This window comes from Amblyomma maculatum, chromosome 6, assembly GCF_055883805.1.
Source record: "Amblyomma maculatum isolate TAMU_Amacu chromosome 6, ASM5588380v1, whole genome shotgun sequence".
NCBI lineage: Eukaryota > Metazoa > Arthropoda > Arachnida > Ixodida > Ixodidae > Amblyomma > Amblyomma maculatum.
The window spans coordinates 39,170,554-39,194,538 of record NC_139349.1 but is presented as its reverse complement, the minus strand read 5'-3'; the positions used below and the strand labels follow the sequence as shown (position 1 = coordinate 39,194,538).

Genomic DNA, 23,985 nt, shown 5'->3' with positions numbered 1-23,985 from the left:
ACATTATTTACAGAAATATAAAGGCATTACCTTGACGTACCGAAGAAAGATATGGTCAAAATAATTCTAAGGACCAAATTAATGGTCAGCACTGGGACAGTTTCATGTACTCGAACATTTATCGGCTCAATTTGAGATTGAGTAGTACAGACCAAGGGAGTGCTAAAACGATGCCAACTTGCCAGAAAGGGTACCTCTGGCTGGCGAAGAAAAGTCAGTCGTGACCTATATGCGACTCTAAACCTCCACATTAAAACCGTTTAGATTCAGAAGGTGAAGTATTGGAATAAGAGATGAAATCCTCGCTTCAATGTAGAAAACATTGCTAGCCACAAATTTTGAGTGTTCCAAATAGAGGCGCTGTACCTCCCGTCTTAAAGATAGAAGGGGTCGCAGCTTGTACGCAGGTGCAGCAGAAAATAAAACAGCTAAATTTCAAGATTGGGTGAACGTGAGGTTTATAAATAATTTGGAGAGAGTGTCTTCGCATAGTAGATTGAGGGCTGCTCCTCCTGCGCAACATGCCTACCACCTGTTCTCTCTTCACAGCAACTTGATACGTATGTGTCCGCCAAGAAAGAGACAAATACCGAATGTTAAGCCAAGGAACTTAATTTAGTGCACTTGATGAATTGCATGACACCTTGAGCACCTCCGCAATGGAAGAGAGGAACGCGAACCAAATAGAGCGCCCCGGGCTATAGCCAATTTAGCAGGGTTCAGGAAATGTTTATCAGTGAAGAAACGCGTAACTCGGCCATGCAGAACTATTTCAACAAATAATTCTGGGTTTGAGGTTAAACAAATTGGCCTAGTGTTGCCCATTGGTAGTGACGATGGCAATCGACGCCCCCACAAAAGAAGACGTCCAGAAGCAGTTGATCTGGAATGAGGGTGGCCGACCATGGTGAGTTCCCTCAGCCGAGTGATGACGTCGACATAAGCCCCATAGACAACTGATAAACAACATCATAAAAGCAATCAGCAATAAAGGCAAGAAATCAGCAAGCAGCCACCATCCGGTCGTCATCACCACATTCAAAAGCCGTGGGCAAGGGAGATTTAAACCTGGTACTGGCCCTTTTCGCGGCGTCCGCGTCTTGGTACGTATAGCTCGCAGGGAATGTCTTCGCCTCCCTACATATCCAAGCTCATGAGGAGGTTTAGCGATGGCAGGTGGTCTTTAAACTCCTGGAACACTCAGACCTGTGGCGCTTCCCATATATGAGCGAAACGTCTAGTGTCATGTGGTCTTTCTGAGCGCTGGGAAATGCGCAAATCGTCCTTCACGAACTGCCGATAGTAGGAACCCGAAAGCACAAATCCGGGGACATCTTTCTAGTCTGCAAACTGCGGAAATCGCATGATAGTACCTATCTTTTTTTCTGGGTGGGAAGTAGAGCAACCGTGGTGAGGATGTGGTCCACTAATAGGAGTTCCTTGCAGACGACGAGACTCGTCTCCGACTTGAGGGTAAGTCCAAATGATTTGGATGCTTGGTCCTTAAGGGTCTTTAGCCACATTTTTAACAAAGGAGACGACTCAGTTAGGAAAGCTGAGCAAAGTGTGCATTTTAGGTCCGCGAAAGCTACTTATATTATAAGCTGGAAAGTTGTGGAAGGGAGCCAAGAATAAGTGGCATCACGCTTAGCACGAAGGGTACTATAGTCCAAGTGTGAGTGTGGCAACATTTTCTCGATCTTTATCGTTCACTTTAAATTTGTTGTGACAGTGTTACATTCCCTGTTATCCAGAAAATATGGCATCGGAGCTGGCGTTCTGAGAAAAAAATAAACATTCCCCTAGCAGGAGGTAATTATCAGGTAGCATGGCCCGGAACTGATTTGTCCCCAACTTGTGTGACGTTACAAGACCTCATGACACGGCAGAGTTATCAGAAGCAGCCCAATCAGGTAGCCTCCTTGAAATGAGAAGCGAATCCTCCGCGACTCTTGGATCTCTGGTCAGGCACGACGCTCGTGTAAGCCGCACAGGCAAGCTCGTACGGCTCGGTTAAAGCGGGCCTTTATGTCTACATCGGATGATCCTTTACAGAATGTAGTTGCTCAGAAATGCACGCTAATGACTACGTGCGGAACACGTAAGGCACAAAGTATTGATTAACCGAGTAACAAAGTACATGCACGCGAAAGAGGGTGCGCAAGGGAAGCCACAGATAGCAGCCATTGCCGGTATCGCGTTATACCCTTATATGCAGACCATAAGTGCAAAATTATTTTTTTTTTCTGTAACTCCTTTTGAACTCCAGCTACAAGTATTTCTTACAGTGGAGTCAGTGTGTATAGCGTCACTGAAAGAAATCTTCCTTTGTTATGCCCTTCAATCGGCAGACATCAATTTTAGAAGAAAAATGCGCCGTCTTTCTTAAAACTGGTGCCAAGTGCTCTTAAGTGGCCTGAGGATATCACTCTGCAGAATTTTCTCCTACCTAATTTCATGAAACCCTGGCTTCAACTCCTAGTAGCGGCTACAGCAAAGATTTATATTTCTTCAATTATAATATGCTGCCTAGTAATTGATTGATTTTTGTTGGAACACGCCGACCAAGAAAACGACTATGGTTATCAGCGAAGACGGTCGTAAGCCTCATCTTGGTTATCGGTACGACTATGAAGGTCTAAAGTTGAATTTGGCGCGAAAATTTCGCTAGACGTTTCTTTATTCGGTGATTTTCGTGAAGAGGATGACAACGGTGTCTTGCGGACGCTCCTCTTTTCTGAGCACCAATTCGTCGATAAAAGCTGTTGTCTCTTCTCCAGAGGAGTGGCTCCTCAAGCGGCGCAACTTTGTCATTAAGTTATTAAATGCAATTTTGTTCCTATTAACTATACACGCCTGGAATAACGTAGGAATTGAGTGAGCAAAAAGGAAAACGTTCTAAAGACAGAAGAAACATACAATAATGAAAACGCGGGCATGTTAAATTGGCAATGCCCTCTTTGCTACATTGCACGTGGCGACACTGGCTACCTGCATAAAAAGAGGGGTATAATGGGATAAGAAGATCGATAGACCAGAGGACATCATTGGGCGTGTTCGTGGGGACCGCTAGTTGATTGAAACATAGGACACAAACTGAAAATTTATAGTCCGGATTTAAAACTTGTGTCTTTAGAAGCGCTCCATAGCGCTATAAAACACGCTTATATAACGGCCGAGCATCAAGCACGTCTAAGCGGGTCACTACCATGCCCTGAGATGGGCGCCAGAAAAGGCGCCCTGAAAGCAGACCGCACACATCGCAAGCATAAGACAGACTAACCCTCCTCTCTGTAAGCGTGGAGAACTTTTATATCGCTATTTCCCTTCCCGCTTCTTCCCCATGCAGATAGTGGAGACCATCTGCGACAATACTTTGATGATTCATCACAGGGTTTCTTGGTGTCTTTCTTGTCAGGGGAAGGTTGGGGCGACAGCCGCAGGATTTTAGCTCCAGTTAGGCGACAAGACCCCAAACGGCGGTGCAGTGCATCTAGGGACACTTGTTCGCGTTCAGTGCAGCTGCAGCACTCACATGCTGGAGATCCTGTTATTGCGCTATGGTGGGAGCAAACATTTGTATGTACCCCTTTCAACCACAGGTGACTCAAATGCGTTGCAACAAACTGGGGAAGACAAGATTGTAGCTAAAGTCTTGAATTGGGCTTGTTGATGGTAGTACATATTGATAATCGGCAGCGCGAAGGGATACGGGCTCAGATTGAAATTGAAAGAGTCATCATTGAGGCATTGCTGATTACCGAGGCTGGAGACCAATGTGGCAGCACACTTTGAGTGTTTCTTTCTGACAAGGAGTTGGGTTTTTTAGAACGTTGCTAGAGATGTTCCCGCTTCTGCTTTGTAGTTTTGACACTGTCTTCGCGCTTCTGGTTTTTTATGGTTTAATTGTGCCCGTGGCTGCCGATCCGGTGCCTTTAGGTTTGACTCAGCTTTCGCTCCATCTGATTTTTTTTTTCCTTGCTAGTTCTGTTGTTTTTACTTTTGACTCTGTTTTTGCTTCGATCGTTGAGCTGTTAGTTCTGTTGTTTTTATTTTTGACTCTGCTTTTGCTTCGATAATTGGTCTTGACTGCGCTTGCGCTGTGTTTTGTTATCGTTGGTAACGCGGCGTCCCATACATTGATTTTTATCGTCATTGTGTGCGTCGGTTCAGGATACGTTTAGCTGTGTAGCGATCTTAAACCGCTTCAGATAAGGGCCTTTAGATGCAATGAAAGAATGACGTTTCTTGGTTGATAATTTTGTTCCTCTTGTTCTCATGATGTCACGTGGGTTATGGTTTGCGTTCATAAGCTGCTCCCCGCTTTCAATAAATCTGTTAGTCAGCGCCTGTCGTGTTGTGTGTTGTCCGTGTCTATTCGCGCTGCTGATTATTAGTAACATTGTAGCTTCAGTTGTCGGAATTGATCGAGGTTATGTAAACGGCATCCCGAGTCCCCTGGGATATCCTACGCGACCAAGACCAGGGCCGGCTTGCACGATGAAGTCCGAGCTAAGCCCAGACAGAAACGGTGTCTTTAGTAAGACCAGACTTCTTTAAGATGGCTCGTGTTCCGAACGCCGAAAGCTTCGGTTCGGCTCGTGTTCACCAGAGTGGCTTCCCTGAACGCCCTCAGCAACCACTTAGGGCATTTTACCTCGTAATACAATCTTAAGGAGCAAAAAGCAATGACACGGATTTTACACAGTGCAAGATTGACTGAATGTTTGCATCTTACAGCGAGAACAGGGCAAGCGCATCTCTGTATTTTCCTAATTTATCTACTTAGGAACCTGACGTCCTTGTATCTTAAGACGGCAATAGAGTCGTAATCGTACAAGCGAATTATTCAAGTCGGGACTGACATCCAATCTTGACTCTAGTCTTAGGCGGCCTGTCCTTTAGATTCCAGTTAGGTCTGGATTTAGCTAAGACAGTCTTGAGATCGTTTCGTGCAAGTGGGCCCAGGTTACGGATAAATATTCGTAAATATCCTAGATGCCGTAGAGTATCGGATCTTTTCAGTGTAATTGGGTTATAGGGTAGCCTACTGGGCATCGCCTAGTTAACCTCCCTGACTTTCTAATCTTATATTACTCTCTCCCTCTCTCTTTCTTTATGGCATTGGGGCGACAAGAGAATTTTTACTTCGTCTTACCGGATGAAAACCGTGAGTGGTTGTCGAACGTTATTAGATCAGTGATAGTTTCCCTTGGCCTCTCAGAAATGATACATACTTTGCATTTAGGTCGAAGAGCTATGCTCAACAGAAATCTGGTGAAGTTCTTTCTGCTGCGCCCTGATGAACCTCAGAAAGCGCATGTGTCTGCTGACAGCCACTATTTTCATGCATCGCTCTCATTTGGTGATAACTGATAAGGCAGCCTCCAACACTGTGAATAAGTGGACCGCGCTAAATTGGTTTTTAAGTTAGAATACAGCGAGACTCGACAAGATGTAGAACACAGCGTTCTGTATTCTAAATATGAAGTCACTCCCACTCGCCAACTGGGGCGTCACCTTGCAGTACCAAATGTCCACCGCTTTCTCTAGTTAAATAACGAATGGTTGGTCATTTGCAGGCAATCCCATCATCTGACAATGAAGCCAGTATTTTTGAGGTCGTAGCTAGCTACTTTATGACCAGTGACTCTGGCTCTTGTGTTTCACGTTGATATTGGAGTCGGTAAGTATTCGTTAAGTATCGCTAAGTATTCGAGTCGTGGAAGAGGCGCATTGGTAATTCATAGCTCGTCGTCGTGGCCAAGTTTCTTCCTTAGCCGGTAGCTGTCGGGTTTACCTTCTGAACACTTTGAGCTCGTTACGTGCCGCCGACGAAAGGCTTTCCTGAACCCATCTCGCTCTTCCTGAGAAGACGGTCTGGTTGCCGCCGACTTGATCAACCAGCGAAGACTGGTCACGCGCGTGCGATGCGTGAGGTGGAGGCCAGAGTTCTCCGGAACATAGGAAGCCTCTCAAGATGCAAGAGCGGCATTTTGTAAAGTTGATTTATTTACCTCTTAAAAGCCGCTCCTTTTAATTTCTCTTACGATGCCGGGAGGCCTGACACGGTCTCGGCCTATCTGTGCAGAGAGACGCGACGCGTTATATTCAGAGCTATGTGGGGACTAATTCTGCATGGATAAACCTGTCCACTCTTTCCTGGGGTCGCTGTCCACGGCTTGCAAACAGCGCGTTGGCTGAAAAGCAAGGCAGAGCCGTTTGCTTGTATTGAAGCGCAGAAAGACGTGATTGGCCCACCGCAGGAATTCTCACAAGACGGCTGTGAAGAATGCTTAATTCGTCCCGTAAGCTATAGGCTTTGCGCTTCACATGTGAGAGTAGCGGGATCGACAGGGTGCCATGGGACGGCAAAAGAACTGCAGCGATAACTCTGGACGTCGTGTCATGGTCTGGGAATGCGCTCTTCGGCAAGGAAATGGCTTGTTGAATTGTTTTTCATTGGGGAAGGGAGGGGGGAAGAGTGGGAGTCATTAAGGCGCGATGCGTCAAGCGCATTCTATGGAGGAGAAGGGGAGTGGCTGCTTCCGGCCTACGACTACTAGGTCATCGCCGTTTGCGACGGCGGCTAGTGTACCACCGGATTTGTATCTGTTGTAGGCCGTCATTGCACCCATCACGACGGCTGTTGCGACGGCTGTTGCGACGTGCGTCTTTCTTCTCTATTTTCTCTTCTGTCCGCATGAGGCAGCGGAGGGGGCTCAGTTACAGAGCCAGTAGCAGGCCCGTGCTTTTTCTCTTTCTTCTTCCTGCAGTCGCAACAAGAACAACAAAAGCATTCTATGTTCCTTCGTGCCGGACGTCCATGAGTAGGGCTGTTTCGAGCCGTGAGGAGTCTTGCAATGCCTACGAAGCCTCGCGGACAATCTTGCGAATAAACTTTTGTAGTTGATCACTCGCAGTTGTCATGGAGTACCCCGATTCAAACCCGACCGCAGCGGCCGCGTTTCAAAGAAGGCGAAACGCAAATGCATTCGGTGTCATGCGATATCAGTGGCGTTAAAGGTCTCCAGGTGGTCGAAATTATTTCGAAGACCTCTAATACGGCACCTCTCTCTCTCTTTCTGTCCGTCTCTCCGTGAACTTGAAGAGAAGGAAGAGAAGGTGGCGATGACCGCATTACGCGACTTAACAATGAAGGTGCGGAGCGGCCGCACAGATGCAGCCAGTGAGAGAATGGGGCATGTCAAAGTTGCGAACATCGCGGCCGTCACTGGGCAGCGTTGTACAAGCGTGTGTTACTCCGGGCTGAGCAGTCGTGTGTCACTCGCGCGTCCTCAACTTCGGCATCTCTCCCCTTGCATTAGTCACTCCTTAGCCTTCACGGACAGCAGACGTGTATGCGCGGTGATCCCTGGACCTCGGCTCCAGTCCACCCGCCGCGTCATGAAGCAGCTGCTTACCTCCGCGCCTTAACTGGCGCTCGCCTTCAAGCGTATTTCCCTGCTCTTAGATTACCTTTCTTCGTCCTGGAGACCTTCTTTCACTCCTCGGAATGTGAGTGATGCCGAAACTCTGAAGCATCTGTTTTGCTCATGCCCTACATTCTCCTCAAATCTCTCTCTCTCTCCCTATGATCCCACCAAAACCTTTCGGGTGCAGAGCAGTGAATTCCTAAGAGGGATGCAATACATTGTGCCTATTTTCATTCATCTGTAATAAGAACCACTGAAGATTGTGTAAGGAAAGCTGAGGACGCGGCTACGCCGCGCATTTGCTGTAAGTCGCAATGGACAAAGCCGAGCCGTCTGGCACTGCGGCGCAGGTTCGACGTGCTGAAATACAACGGTTACGAAGACAGCGGGAACATCAATGTACTGATTCTGATACAGCAACTAACGGCGCACGACGTGTAAAATGCATGAAAAGTATAGTAGCGATAAGCTATGCACATACTTCGCATTTTATTAAGTATGCAAATTGGTTATAATTTATTTTTTGCAATACAAATATTTCTTCTTGTTCGCGCTATTCTTGAATATTTTGTGCATGTATGTAAGTATCAACTACGAGCAATCGGCACCAGACTCTCGAAGAGCTAAATTACATCGCTACAGTTTTATGTACACGAACCCTGATCTTGGCTCTTTTCTCGCTGTGATCAGTTCTTCAGAAAAGGATTAACATAGGTTAGATAGCCAAATTAGCAGATTCTGAATGGCCCTGGCATTGACCGCTGAAACATCTACGCCGTCACAGCAGCAATGAAGGTCGGTACACGCTCGTGGCCGATAAAACGGGAGCTAAAGGGGGAAGAAAAAAACACATTCGAGAGTGCCCGTAAGCACTTTATTTCAGTGTTTATATTTTTATAACGCAAGAGGAAGAAAGAACACTTTCGCTGGCCCCTACGGATTTAGGTCATGAATGCTGACAAGGGAACGCGTCGGACCAATCTCAAGGTGGCGCGCGTATATATAGGAACTAACCTAGATAGGTCCTGTCTTCTTTTTTGGCCAGCCGCGTGGTCGAGCGGCCGCGCTGGCGGCCCATACGCGCACGCGGCGTCCTTGAACGAGCTGGGAGGAAAGCTCCTTTCTGTCAAAGAGACCGCAGGTGAGCTTTCAGGTCACTGCCCTATCAAGTACAGTAATATTTTATCAGTACTATCTATCAGGTTAAGTTACTATCACCTTGTGCTCTGTTCCACTTTGTCGCATAATTAATACAGTTCATAAAGGATATTTAAAGCGTTTTAACGCGCCTCCTATTTTTTTCCCTAGAAACCGGTTTTCTGGTTTGTGTAGGCGCATATTTGATGTGCCCTGGACGAATTCAGTTGCACTTCCATCGCTTATAAACGCGATTAGTGATGCCACCGACAACGTTACTGGTAGTCCCCCCCCCCCCCCCCCCCCTCCTTCCACCCCCGTTGAGATCGAGTTTTTACATTCGTTAGACAAGCACTGTAGATGTCCGTTAAGCCACTGTATATCTGTGCAGTCGAGCGAACATGATTAAAGTGGCATGCGATTGTAATTATTATGACACGTGCGAAGTTCATGTTAGTGAGGACACCGTCTCAACGAACATTTCTGTCCTCGCGTTCAGTAAGCAAAAGAAGCTGCGGAGCGTGGATGTGTGCTCGTTACTAGTATATATAAAGCTAGTTCTAAAAATCATTTTCAGTATGCAAATTTTCAGCGTGCCTTTCAGAATAGCTAAAACCTCACCCTTTTACTCGCTGGACTGATTATACGATTATACGCACGTGCACCAAAGGAGGAAAGATCTGGTAGCGCGAAAGCTTCGCTAGCTTTCACAATAACCAGAAAAACATGCATTTTGATTCATCTGCGTAAACATTGCAAATGTATGCGCACCTTTGTAGTGACTTCCAGACGCATATGGTCACACTTATTAAATGCGCACCGAATATGTCCGTGTTTCGACCAATACAGAGGTTCACCACGGATTCTCTGAAACATCCAGTTTATGTTTTTAGGCTATTCCGCCCCTCACGTCAATGTTTGCATACTTTTGAGGTGTTGCAGTGACATACCCGACGATGCATGCGAACCATGTTCACGACCGAAGGACATTCGTGTTTCACTGTGATGTATCTGTTTAGTTTTGTCACACGCCTCGGTGTACAAATGACTTTTGCATCCGGCTTTTGACCTCAAAGCTGCGAGTCTGACCATGACCGCAGCGTGTAACCTACGCGTAGATTTGAGACGTCCAACAACACATGTGATGTCATTTTTTTTTCTGTCCTCACAGACGCCGAAAATTCATTAATTACTGGCTAACTTGAGCTAAACATATGGATGTAAGTTGAAAACGGAAATAGGCAGGAAGAAGCGCGTAACGTATCAAATTTCTTGATGAGTGAAGGTTAGATTGAAACATAGCGAACTAAGCAAAAACTGCAAACTACTGCAGATTGTGAAACCTTTCTTTAACGGTTACTAAAAGAATACTGGCGTTCATTGACAGCAACCTTAGGTAAGCTTTTGAAGGTCTTTCATGAATGAATGAATGAATGAATGAATGAATGAATGAATGAATGAATGAATGAATGAATGAATGAATGAATGAATGAATGAATGAATGAATGAATGAATGAATGAACGAACGAACCACATAACCAAAATACTGAGAAATAATTTAGCCAGCCTTCTTATGCTCTAAGGAGTTAGACTAGTGATAAAAAATATGAGTGAGAATAAGGGCATTAAAGCCGTCAGGATAGCTTGAGACTGACATGCTTGGTAGTAAATAGGAAAAAAAAAAATTGCTAGGAAGTGAATATATCAAAATATCAAAAAAATATCGATGTCACAATAATTCTTTGCATTTTTCTTTTTCAGGTTTTCCTTTAGCAATGGACAAGGCTGCTCTACTATTACTTCTGTATCCGGTCTTCTCGTCTTGCGTGCGGCAGGAACCGCCATCTGAGGATATGTTGGCCTACACAAAGTCGGGCATCCTGCGCGGGAGCACACAGATGATCATGGGAAGACCCGTCGACACTTTCTTCGGAATACCATATGCGCAACCTCCCGTGGGAGAGCTGCGTTTTAAGAAATCTGTCCCTGTAAAACCCTGGAGTGGAATTCGCAACGCGACCCGGCTTCCGCCGCCGTGCCTGCAGTCGCCACTACCATTTCCCGTATCTTGGGCGGAGAACAAACTGCCCGCGTCCGAGGACTGCCTCTACGTGAACATTTGGGCCCCACCCTGCTCTCAGGAGGATTGCAACTGCTCCTTGAAAAACATAATGGTAAATATTTACGGAGGCGGATATAGTGTCGGTTCCAGCGACTGGGACGTCTACGATGGCGGTGTCATGGCATCCCGCGGTAACCTGATCTACGCCAGCTTCAACTACCGGATTGGCGCTTTCGGCTTCTTGAACGGCAAGGTACCCGATGCTCCAGGTAACCAGGGGCTTCACGACACTCTCCTCGCCGTAAAGTGGATCAAGGAGAATGCCATGGCCTTCGGCGGAGACCCCGAAAAGATTACGCTCTTCGGCGAGAGCGCCGGCGCTGTGTCGGTGGGCTATTTCCTGGTGTCGCCACTCACCAGAGGCATCGCCCGGAGGGTTATTATGCAGAGCGGCAGTCCTTACTGGAGGATCGGTGACAACACCGACAGCGGGCCTCAGAAGATAATGGACATAGCCAGACAAGTCGGCTGCGCTGAACCGACATCAAGATTTCAGGAGGACTATAAGGCCGTCATACAGTGCTTGCGAAACAATGTGTCAGGAGAGGCGATTTTGGATGCGGTTCAACAACTCTACGGTAAGAAGCACTCAACCATGTTCTTTCCTAGCTACGGCGATGATTTTCTGCCACAGGACCCTGTTAAGAGCTTCGAAAGCGGTGACTTTGACAGCAGCACGCCCGTACTGGTGGGCACCAACAGAGACGAGGGCTCTGTCTTCCTCACCAGCACACTCCCCGAGATATTTCCTCACAGTGGAGTCGTCACGCTGTCGAAGGATGAAGCGAGCTTCTACCTAATCTTCGTGTTCCAGCACCTCATGGGCAAAACGCCAACCGGGGTGAGGGACTTTTATTTTAACCACTTGCAGAACCCCAACACATCGGCAGTGCTGAGAGCTGCGTCGGACGCCGTCGGTGACTACGCTTTCACCTGCCCCGTTAACTACTTCGCCAAGGCCGTGTCTCGTAGGGGCGGAGATGTTTACCACTACTATTACACGTACCGCTCCGCTCGCAGCAGCATGGCGGAATGGATGGGCGTGGCCCATTTTGAGGAGTTCCCATTCGTTGTCGGTATGCCATTCTGGTGTGACTACCACTACCCGGATGAAGAAATCAACTTCAGCAAGGCGCTGATGAACATCTGGATAACGTTCGCCAAAAACGGGTGAGATCTCGAACGACTTGCTTTTATTTTTCACCGCGATGATGAACATACTTTGACGGGATATTCATGCATCAAGATTTTTCGATTTGGAATCGAAGCCTGTACGTTTATTCAGGTTATTACATATCCTTCCTATCAGTGTCACTTCTTGCCAGACATCCCAGCATATCGTCAATACTCTCATATAGTTGCGATGTTTTTTCGCTTTTAATTTACATCAGCTAGAGCTCAACAGTGTGTACCAAACCGAGGACAAAGATTGAGAGGCTGTTAAGCAGTCGGTTACATAAATAGCAGCAGATAAACGATGAAAAGAAAATAGAGGTCGGTTCTGGCTTTACAGTCGTTATTTCCCATATTTGACTTATTTGTACCAAAAACCATGGCTTTCGCATCCAATTCCTCGCCAAACCTCAAAGAAATTTAAAATCTTTAGTGCAAATGGATCATTTATAAACCTTACGCCCTGTTGTGTGACTGCAAGAAATGTTAACCTACATTTTTTTTTTTATCCTAACCTCCTGTTGTCCGCCTTTCCAAAACTTCCGAGAGCACTGCAGAATCTGCAGTGGAGAAATGCGTAAACGTGAGCGTTGTTGTTGCACATGGCATATCGCGCTCCCCGTGTAGAGATTTCACACTGCAGAAATTAGGATAGCAGCTGCGCCGTTGACGACACTATTTTGTTTTTTCTTATTTCTCCTCGATTAAACAACACTTTATACATTTTCTGATCAATTTTACTCATTTTATTTCTGTTGTTTTTTTCTCAAATGCCCAGCTTTCAATCGCAAGAAACACATCCAGACACGTCACACTTCCGGTCAGATGACCCTTGCCACATGTTACGTGACCCGACCATACATCACGTGAATAGAAGTGTGACGTCACATTAGGGCGTCGCCATTACGCTGCGCGGCTATTTCAATTGACTTTTTGGCTATACTTAATTACATAATTACCCAATTTTACCCATACGATTCCCCAAACGAGATTTTCCTTCTTCCATCTAGTCCAATCATTTGTTTATTGGTAACTCATTCGATTACAAGAAAATTATGCACACAACTTTTTGGGGATCGATGCCAAACCTCAAACGTAGACACTTAACGCTTACGTATTAATAAGTGAATGGTGGATAGACAAAACCCTAGAAGTGGACCTCTTAGGCCAAGACTCCGTTTACCGTAGCTATCAGTAAATTGTGCAAACATCTTAGCTGGAAAGGCAAAATTAGGGTAAAGATACTACACATAGTCAAAAGTATAAAATTAATGAGCTGAAATATGCGAATTTCGTGATATGAGGACAAAAACAAGTCTTGAACGTAAGAATATTTGGAGATCTTTCCACAAACTAATAGTTCAGAAGTCTGTAAAAAATCTTTGTGTCACAACTACTTCTTTCCCTCAAAAGTTCTATTATTATCACTGGAATAATGTTCTATCTACTTGAGCTATATAAAAAGCCTACAGGAAGCAGTGCAAACTCCAGTTCATAACAAGACACTTCCTGGTAAAGAAGTTTTAGCACTGTCAACAACTAAACCCTAACAAAGCCTTAAGAAAGTAATATGGCATATATGGCTGAATAATACACGGGCGCTAAAAAAAAAAAAAAACAAAAAAAACATCATGAATGGAAGCAAGATAGAGCCCATCGTTATTAGGGCGTGCCACTGTGGTTGGAAGTCTGTTTGGCCATGCGCCTCTTTAAGATGAACAATCATAAGGATGGAATAGAATTTTGTAGAAACAGCAGATTGAAGTACAATTCCGTCTGCGATCTTGCAAAGGCTGTGTAGTGGGATTATAAGTTAATCTATATAATGTAGTATTAGAGCAGTTCTCAAACTTTTTGTCTCAAAGGACTTCAATAATGACTTAGAGATAACGGAGACCAAACGCAGATAACGGGTAACGTTGCTTCTAAAGGGGCAAAGTGGACAAATTGGAAATTGGTTTGGAAAGACGACCTTTTATAATCAAGCATGAGACAAAGACGCAGCTAATCCCAAACAAATGAACCTACATTGAAGTTTTAGTACCTAACTCGATCAAACGCTTTTTCAAGTCAGATTAGCATTATTATTATTGCTCCTGGGAGTCACAGTAATGCTGAAAACCTGTACGCGCGACACAAAGTTTGAACTGTACTGATCCGCCCCTTATTAAACGGCTGGTGACGTCGAGTCAAAGCAGACATCGCGAACTGCAGTAAATTCGATAGTGGTTGCGGAACCCCCGCAGTCCGCATTAGTAACTGCAATACACTACTGGTTAGGACGAGGTATTCTGGTTACCTCAACCTACACAAACGTAATATTAAACCTAAAAATAGTTTTTCTTCATCATCACTTTTTTTATTATAACTTATGTGACAGTTCGTTAATACCACAAAATTCCAACATCGCTACTGGTCGTGAAAATCTCAAATAGGATAAGGTACATATAACAGGGGAGTAAGCTGAGATCAAAAAGAAGTTCCCACAAGTTGTGCCGCCATCATCAAACTCATTATCGTGGCCAGCATAGATTTTTCTCGCTAAGTCAAAAGTGAGCAGGGTTTGGACAGGCGTTTTAAAAACTTGCGTTAGATAACGTAGCTTTACAAAATTTTGGGCATTTTTGTCAGGTTTCAAAACACTTTTGAGACAATGTTTAAGCGGGAAACGTATGTGAGCGAAAAAGTGAGCGAAGCGACAAGGCGGCGCGGCGAAAGCGATCATGGTTCGCTCCGTCGCCTACTGGGGAAGACGCGTGCACGCGACAGCGCGAACCGAGCGAAACGGCGACAACGCTCTGTGTAGGTTGTGTGGCTGGCATTTGGCTGGCATAGTGCCTTAGTACACCGCAAAACTATTGCCAAATCCAGCAGCAGACATAACGATTGCAAGAATTAACGTTATTTTGCGACAACATGGCAAAGTAAAATGTATTTACAGCAAACCGTATCGAATGTGTGTGAACTTGCACTGTAATCGGCACGAATAGTCACGTGACCCCTTAGTTCTATTGTTGTTTCGGTTGCGATTAGACGTTCTTTGAATCCTTGGCTATCCACCATTGTTCGTACAAAGCGAAATGTTTACGCGGTAATGCACAATCACAATGCAACACAGCAAAATAAAGAAAGCATGCGAAATGAGCGGCAGTGACGTACGGTTACTTCCGGGCGAACGAGCGAAATTTTCTATTTCGGCAAATCCGAGCGACGAGCCAAGCGACACATGCATTTCTGTTCGCGCGAAGGCTTCGCGCGCCGCGTGCCGCCGTCGCGTTCGCGTGAGTTTTCGCGTGCATGCGATTCAGCCTTTAAGCATGAGGAGTTTAAATAAGACGATTCTGAAACATGTTCGCGAGCAGACGCTATTTGAGTGTCGTTTAAAATTTGGGTTTTTGAGTATCCCTTCAGCTTGCGGTTGCAAGATCAAGCATTTAAAATAAGAAGCCGCTCGTAACAAACAGCAGCTTGCGCTCTCATGCACCGTGATGGAACCGTCATGCAACGCAAAAGCTTCAAAACGATCCGGCATATTGCCTCACGCTCGTATGAGTAAACGCGTAACATTACACTTACATTTGCAAATTTCATGACATGTTTTACCTTCCACAACGACAGCTATGCGTGAACTATGGACTGCAAGGCGTGACAAAGAAAACATTTCCGAGACAAATGACATCAAGCGAACTGAACGTTTTTATTTGCTCATTTCCTTATAGGAGCAGCTGTGCAAGTAGTTCAGTGCCACAGGTTTAACGCGCTTGTCTGCTCGCAGCATCTCAACTGTCATTTGTAAAACAACACAGGGCAAATAAAGTGAACAGTAAACACACACGCGTGCCCCCTTTGACGTTTGCTGTACGGAGCGCTGATCATCCACAATAAGCCAGGGAACAGAGCAGATGCCTGTGTGCTCGACAGACGAAATGCTTGGAAGCGCGTAACAACCACAGGGTTAGCTAACTTTAAGACAACACAGAAGAAGTTTGGCACCTATATGACGTTACAGCAGATACGCAACGCCACATACCATCAGAAATGTTTCGGGCGTGATGATTTTACCGTTGTTTACATTAGCCGCCACCAACCAGTTTAATGCAGGCCGCCAACTTCCCGCGATCTACGTTGCCAGGTTCAAACCTTATTCATCGGCCAGATTTAAGAGTATAAATCATCTAACAATCATCAAACATTATGATGATGGCGGAAATCACGCGGTATCCGCTCGGATGCATTGGATGAACGAGCAGCTTTTTTCTAAATTTTGTGCATTATCTCTATGGCATATAAGTAAAATACTTAAATTCTTCGTCAAATTCACCTCAGTGGTCCACAGGTAGAGAAGAGTTCAAGCAGCAGTTGTGCACTGGAATCTTCCAGTCTTTTCTTAATCAGAGTCTTTGAGGCTAAGCTTGACATGCACGGTAGGGATAGTTCTGATGACTGAGTAAGACATGGTTTGTGATCATTCTAACTAGACACACTAAAGCGGAACACTGGACATCGAAAGGCAAGACAAGAAAAGCACAGCGCGCAAAAACTACACAAACAGCCATGGCGCAAGTTATAAAAGTTGATAAAACAGGCCAGTCGCTCTTCGAAAACAGAGGAGTACTTTCAGGCTGGTAGGCGTGATACCCAAATTTTGCCTGCTCAGATACCTGTTAGTTCCCCAGACGTCCCAACACTGCTGATGTGGAGCGTTTCGGTAGACTCTGCCGGCGACAATGGCTTTGTAACTATTGTTTCCACTTGAATCGCGATTTCTGATAAGACGCTAAAAAGAAGACAGATTCAGAGCATGCACGCAAATTATAAAACCTCCATTTTAGTAAAGCCTTATGGTGAACCTAAATAGTTCGTGCATGGAACTGATCGCCATTTTCCTCTCCTTATGACGGAGCCGAATCAACTGCATTAAATTTCAGACTAAGTCGAAAATATGAGCCTTCTATTGGTGCATCTTCCAAAACGTATATAGTAGAAATCGTGAAAAATAGCGACTTCCGCCTACTTAGGTCCCCCTGCACATTAGCCATTAGAGGCTTTATATGGTGCGTAACCCGATGACTTGTAGTAATACTTTCAGGGACTAATTGGGACATATTTTCTTAGAAGAACTTGGCGCCAACGCAGACAGCACACGGTAGCTCTTGTCAAGACTCTGACTGTGTGTTGCGGCGCTGTGTTCTTCAGAAACCCCAAGGAGAGAGAGAGAGAGAGACAGAGAGAAATAAGACTAATGAAAACAGATATTTTGTCGGCTTTAATTTTCACTGACATGATACTCTGCATGGGGGGAGGGGGGGGGGGGGGACTACGGAATAAATACTGAAGAAAGGTTAGGAAAGAGTGCGGTAATTGAAGATGGATGGGTGGCTTTTTGAATAAAGCCGAAGTCCGGTAGTGTGCATGTATAGCGTGATGATCAAGTAGATGAGTAATTTAGAGTTTTTTTTAACATACCAATAGCGTCTAAATAGGTAAGTAAGAATGTCTTTGCACGGCGCTGCTGTCTGTAGTAGCTTAAAGGACCTAGTGCACTGTGAGCGGCACTTGGGTGACAGATTGCATGCATTGCTCATAGTGCGCAAGTCCGTTGGCGTACGCTGGACATTCGCGGAGAATATTCTCATAGTCGGAGGTCTCAGTTGAGCCACAGTTGTGACAAACCGGACTGTCTGCTTGATGGAATCGGTATCGTAGACTGCTCGTAAAGACAGCATTGAGACGGAGACGATGATAAATTGTTTCGAGATGACGCGGAAGCCCGAGTGGTAATCTTGATTTGAGATGTGGGTCGATGTAATGGAGAAAGGGTTAATGATGACTTGGCAAGTTTCAGAGGCGGTTCTTCTCATTCTGGCTATATCGCTTGGCGAGTTGAGACGCATCTGATTTTGTGAAGTAGATGCGCTTATAGTTGTGATGTTGTAGAACTTTTCGAGCCGCTTCGTCTGCTCTCTCGTTGGCCAGGATGCCGCAGTGAGCCAGAATCTATTAAAAGATTGTAATGTGACCTTCAGTGACAGCCAAATGGTGCAGGTATCCAATCTCGTGGGAAATTGGCTGGTTATTTGTTTTCTTCATTATGCTTGACATGGTTTGCAGCACACCTTGCGAGCCCGTGAAGATTACCCATCACCCTGGGTTATGGCGCGAAATATAGAAGAGGCTTGAACATAAAACGCGCTTAGTTGCTTTCCTTCTATTAAACCCAACTGAACTTTCTACATCTGTTAATGTCAAGGTTGCGATTTCGCTCTTATTTATTAATTTATTTTTGCTGAGGCAAGCAAAATGGTGAAATGGCGGCTCCCTATCGAGCGTAAGCAGAAGTCGCACGCCAGCGATCAGCACTGGCTGTGCCAACAGTTCTCAAACCGCCCAGCGAAAGTTTTGCAAGCTTTTCCCGCGGCGATTGTGGAGCAGGTTGGGAGCTATCTACGTGCGCTGCACGCGTGCCGTGGCGTCGATGACACGTGTCGCGATCGCCTCCGACGCCCCATTGCACTCGTTGCGTCGACGCCTTCTCGGCGATGTCGCAAACAGAAATCATGTCTGCAGGACCCAGGCCGTATTTCAACAGAGCAAGCGCTCGTTAGGACACACAGACATAAGGACGGTCTCAATTTTCGGCTTTTATACGAGCTGATCCCGCGCGATATTTGTCACGACGTGGGTATAGCGCAGTGTGTCTTTTTTTTTTTTTTTTTTTTTTTTCGCGTCTACCGCGGTGAAGAGGCGAGATAGTGGAACGATGCGATTTTCGCCGAGGTGATCAACACAAGGCAGAGCGTTCGTTTTTTATGCTTGCATCTTAGTAAGTGAAAAATACGGCTAATTTTTGCTCTATCACAGTTACGCAATATCCGCATAACAAAAGCTTGAACTTTGTTGCGGTCCTCATTGAAATGAACTCAGAAAAGATGTCACTTAGTAAAATGCGCAGTTTTAAACTGCATACAAAATGAGTTGAGAGCCTTCGTCGGATTTTCTGTAGAAAGGGGCTTTAATTTTATCATAATAAGAACACCTAAAAAAATCTCTCTTTCGATTTATATAAAACGATGTGTAAGACAGGCCGCTGTGCGCTTTCTATCTATCAATCTTTATTTCCTTCTCAACCGCTCTTCGAATCACTAGATAATGACTTAAAAAGAGACAGATTTTAAGCATGGATCATTCTCATCGTCTTCATGCTCATTTTGTTTATCTTCTTCACTTTAGTCTCAAAAGGATCCAGTTTTGGATATCACACTGGATGTGAGAATTACACTACTTCTTTTCACGGTTGCTTTGGTGTTCAAGAGAGCAACCGCGCCGCGGTGGCGCAGTGGCTAGGGCGCTTGATTGCTGTTTCCAAGGGGGCGGAATCGAATCCCGGCCCCCGCGATCACTTTTTGATGGAGGCGAAAAGCAAGCCACTCGTGTGCTGTGCGATGTCAGTGCATGTTAAAGAACCCCAGGTGGTCGAAATTTGCGGAGCCCTCCCCTACGGCGTCTCTCATAGCCTGAGCAGCTTTGGGAGGTTAAACCTCATAAACTAAACCAAACCAAACCAACACGAGAGACGCGATCCTGAAATGTGGCGATGGTGTTCAACTTCCGTACGCTCCGTTGACCCTGTGACGCTTTCACATCCCATAAAGCATACACGACCGAACTGGCAAGGCACTTCTAAACTATCACTTTAAACCCAGCAGCTTCTTTGTAATGTCTGCTGATCTTTGCGACTACAACGTAATGTTGTTACGTAAATCTTGGCGGTTCTGAAGTGCACTGTGCGATCACGCAGAGGTACTGAAAAGCGTTTACATAAAGGCAAGCTTTAGATTCACGTGGAGTTTTGTTTTTAGTCATATACGTTTTAATATTACCAGAGTTTTCCACACCATTTACTTCGCAATTTGACTTTCAAGTTAGCCTCGAATGGAAATCTTGCTAAAGCGCTAGCGTTCGCTTTTCTTTTCCTTTTTTTACAGAATCCCGCCAATCGTGAACGGCACGCGATGGCCCAAGTATTCTGAAGAAGCCCCGTTGCACATGGAGCTGAACCCGGGGCACTACCGCGTCGGCAATGGCATCCACGAACGCAGCTGCCAGTACTGGAGGAAGCACATCATCCGGGACACATAATAATATAAAAAAAAACTGGCGACACAAAGCCTCATTCACGCGTCTTCATACACACGAAAACTCAATTTTTCAATAACTGTCATATTATGACCTACGCTTGATTGTTAACAGAAACCGTGCAACAGTTGGGCGGGAGCTTCAGTGCGCTATAGCCAACGTTTAGAAAAGTGGGCTTCACTTGATCGGGCAGCGCGGTCATCCCTGGCAGGGTTTATATAGGATTATGCTTACGAAAAAGAAAAGCTGGGGAGGGGAACGGAGGCGAAAAGAGTAAGGAATAAAAGAATGTTGCTTTGGAGACTGCTTTGTGCGAACTGGGAACCTGTGATCCCCTCACCAGGAAAATGAAATAAATAAGGCGGTAGTATCAGGGAAAGTGCAGTGTGAGGTGCATGATGGATAGGCACAAGAAGCAGGCTCGACATTGGCACATGATTGTAGGAGAGGCTTTCCTATTCTAAAGGAACCTAGTAACAAATAAAGCTATAGCATAATACTAGAAGAGAGAGCTCCAGAAATGCTGAAGTGATAACATAGACTGACCAAAGATGCGAATAAGGAATGATAAGATATAGAAGGCGGGTTGGTGACATAGTAAGAAATGCACGCGCACTAGGTTTTTAGGAAGACATTGGTACGGAGCCTAGAGGGGGGCACAGTAAGATAATGACCCAAAAAGGCGGCAAAAGGAGAGCCAGAAAAAAAAAGTATTGTAGTACACTACACGTACAAGCAAAGAAAAAATATAACAAAATGGTTCAAAAGAAACGAATATATTAAAAACCAAAAACAGAAAGGAAACTAGTTTTTTTTTTTTTTTTAACACAAGGAAATTATGCTATGGAGAGGAGAACAAATACTGTAGATAAAGGGTGTATGATTCACGCTGCATGTAACTGCCTCAAAGAATCATTATGGGGCTGAAACAATAAATTTTATACGTTCTAATTTTCCTTTTCAGACGTTTGTTCCTGCTGGTTGCAATGAGTTGAATTTACGGATTGGAGATACTTTCTTTTATTTTCTGTCCATTTAAGATTTAAAGCCTTATTGTAGAATAAATATTTTAATTTCAACAAATTTGTGGCCATGTGAATTGAATGATTGGAAACTGGTTTCGGTAGGTTTATGCCTGTACTACGGATGACCGTTCAGCCTTACGCTCATCGATTATCCAGTCGATCCGGTGTATTGTTTCGAGTAGGAGGAGCATTCTATGTGGTTCATATCGTTGAAGATGTGCAATTAAACTTTGTTTCGAATTCAATTATTTTTACCGCGTTTTGACTGTACTACATTATCGCTGCAGCGGTGGCGTAGCGGTAGAACATCCGCCTCGCATGCAAGAGGACCGGGGTTCAAATCCCGGTGCCGCGCAATTCTCCACCGGATGACAAAAAAAAAAAAAAAAAAAAAAAAATCCGCGTGTCGATGGAATTGCATATACAGGTTTGGGGTGCGACCTGATGCCGGTGAACACCTCCGGCAACGCACTCCCTCACCAGAACAGGAGTTGGCCACCCTGGTGCAGTAATTGGCCACAACCTCCTATGATAAGCTCCATAAAACCTCGGCCCTCAGTCACCAGCGGCTGCGGAACAACTGACCACGGCGGCGGTCAGACCTGTGACGCAGCAGGGGGTGCTAAGAAAGCCTGGCTCCGCTGGACAGGCCGCCATTGGAAACTGACCCTGGCAACGTTTAATGCTAGAACCCTAGCTAGTGAAGCTAGTTTAGCAGTGCTGTTAGAGGAACTAGAGGGCATGAAATGGGATGTCATAGGGCTTAGTGAGGTTAGGAGGCCGAATGAGGCATATACTGTACTGAAGGATGGGCATGTACTGTGTTATCGAGGTTTACCAGAGAGGCGACAACTAGGAGTAGGTTTCCTTGTCAATAAGTATATAGCGGGTAATATAGATGAATTCTATAGTATTAATGAGAGGGTTGCAGGCATCGTAATTAGGCTTAATAAGCGGTATAAACTGAAGGTTGTACAGGCCTATGCACCTACATGTAGTTATGATGACCAGGCAGTTGAAAGCTTCTATGAAGATGTAGAATCGGCAATGCGAAAAGTAAAGACGCAGTATACTGTACTAATGGGCGACTTCAATGCCAAGGTAGGGAAAAAACAGGCAGGAGGCAAGGCAGTAGGTGACTATGGCATTGGTTCTAGGAATAGCAGGGGGGAGTTACTAGTTGAGTTTGCAGAGCGCAATAACTTACGAATCATGAATACCTTCTTCAGCAAACGGAAGAACCGAAAATGGACATGGAAAAGTCCTAACGGAGAGACTAAAAATGAAATCGACTTCATAATGTGTTCAACCCCCGCCATTGTGCAGGATGTAGAGGTAATCGGGAAAGTTCGATGTAGTGACCACAGGATGGTGAGGTCCCGAATTAGCCTAAATCTGAAGAAGGAACGCAATAGATTAGTAAGAAAGAAACCCATCAACGAATTAGCGGTGAGGGGGAGGGCAGAAGAGTTCAGGATCTCGCTACAGAATAGGTATTCAGCTCTAACTGAGGATGGCGACATTACCCTAGAGGCAAGGAACAATAATTTCAGAGATATCATTACTGAGTGCGCGGTAGAAGTAGGCGGTAGGATAGTTAGAGAGGATACCGGTAAGCTGTCTAAGGAGACGAAAGATTTGATTAAGAAACGGCAGAGTATGAAAGCTTCCAATCCAACAGACCAGATCGAATTGGCCGAGATATCAAAGCTAATCAATAAGCGCAAGGTGGCCGATATAAGGAAGTATAACATGGAGAAAATTGAGCATGCTGTAGAGAACGGGGGAAGCCTTAAAGCGGTAAAGAAGAAATTGAGCATAGGCAAAAACCAGATGTATGCGATAAGGGACAAGGCGGGCAACGTCATCACTAATATGGACAAGATAGTCAAAGTAGCCGAGGAGTTCTATACAGATCTCTACAGTAGCCAAAGTAGTCAGGACCGTAATGAGATTGGCGTCAGGGAAAAACAGTCAGACGTTCCACCAGTGACGAAGGACGAGGTCAAGAAAGCACTAGAAACTATGAAAAGGGGGAAATCAGCTGGAGAGGATCAGATAACTACAGATTTGCTGAAGGACGGGGGGGATATCGTGCTAGGAAAACTGGCCACCCTGTATACGCAGTGCCTGGTGTCATCGACGGTACCGGAAGCATGGAAGAATGCAAACATTATCCTCATTCACAAGAAAGGGGACTCTAAGGACCTTAAAAATTACAGACCAATCAGCTTACTGTCTGTTACGTATAAGGTATTTACTAAGGTAATCGCTAATAGAATCAGGACAACCTTAGACTGCAATCAAGCAAAGGATCAAGCAGGGTTTCGGAAACGGTACTCTACTATCGATCATATCCATACCATCAATCAGGTGATAGAAAAATGCGCGGAATATAACCAGCCCTTATACATAGCATTCATCGATTACGAAAAAGCATTTGACTCAGTTGAAACCTCGGCGGTGATGCAGGCATTGCGAAATCAGGGGGTAGACGAGCCGTACGTGAAAGTGCTGGAAGATATATATAGTGGCTGCACAGCAACCATAGTTCTGCATAAAGAAAGTAACAAAATTCCCATAAAGAAAGGTGTTAGGCAAGGAGACACAATCTCCCCAGTACTATTCACAGCTTGTTTAGAGGAAGTATTCAGAGACTTGGAATGGGAGCAGTTAGGGATAAGGCTAGATGGAGAATACCTCAGTAATCTGCGATTTGCTGATGACATTGCCTTGCTAAGCAACTCGGGAGATGAACTGCAAATAATGATTGATGACCTAGACAGGAAAAGTAGAAAGGTAGGCTTGAAAATCAATATGCAGAAAACTAAGGTAATGTTCAACAGCCTCGGGAAGGAACAGGAGTTTACATTAGGTAGCGAAATACTGGAAGTAGTAGGCGAATATATCTACTTAGGACAGGTAGTAACCGCAGATCCGGACCATGAAAAGGAAA

At 45.2% G+C, this 23,985-nt stretch overlaps 1 protein-coding gene across 1 annotated transcript; it reads left to right on the top strand.

Annotated features, from left to right (window-relative positions):
- The first annotated feature begins 888 nt into the window (after positions 1-888).
- On the top strand, positions 889-20,007 carry LOC146185582 (acetylcholinesterase-1-like). Its single transcript, XM_084607866.1, has 4 exons — positions 889-907; positions 3,350-3,424; positions 10,335-11,865; positions 19,854-20,007. Exons 1-4 carry the CDS (start codon positions 889-891, stop codon positions 20,005-20,007), a joined length of 1,779 nt encoding a protein of 592 aa, XP_084463992.1.
- Positions 20,008-23,985: the final 3,978 nt, after the last annotated feature.

Excerpts from the sequence above, each read along its gene's own strand:
- LOC146185582 (XM_084607866.1), top strand. Across the intron at positions 3,425-10,334 it reads GTCTTTCTTGTCAGGGGAAG|GTTTTCCTTTAGCAATGGAC; the intron begins GTTGGGGCGACA and ends TTTCTTTTTCAG. Across the intron at positions 11,866-19,853 it reads ATAACGTTCGCCAAAAACGG|AATCCCGCCAATCGTGAACG; the intron begins GTGAGATCTCGA and ends CTTTTTTTACAG.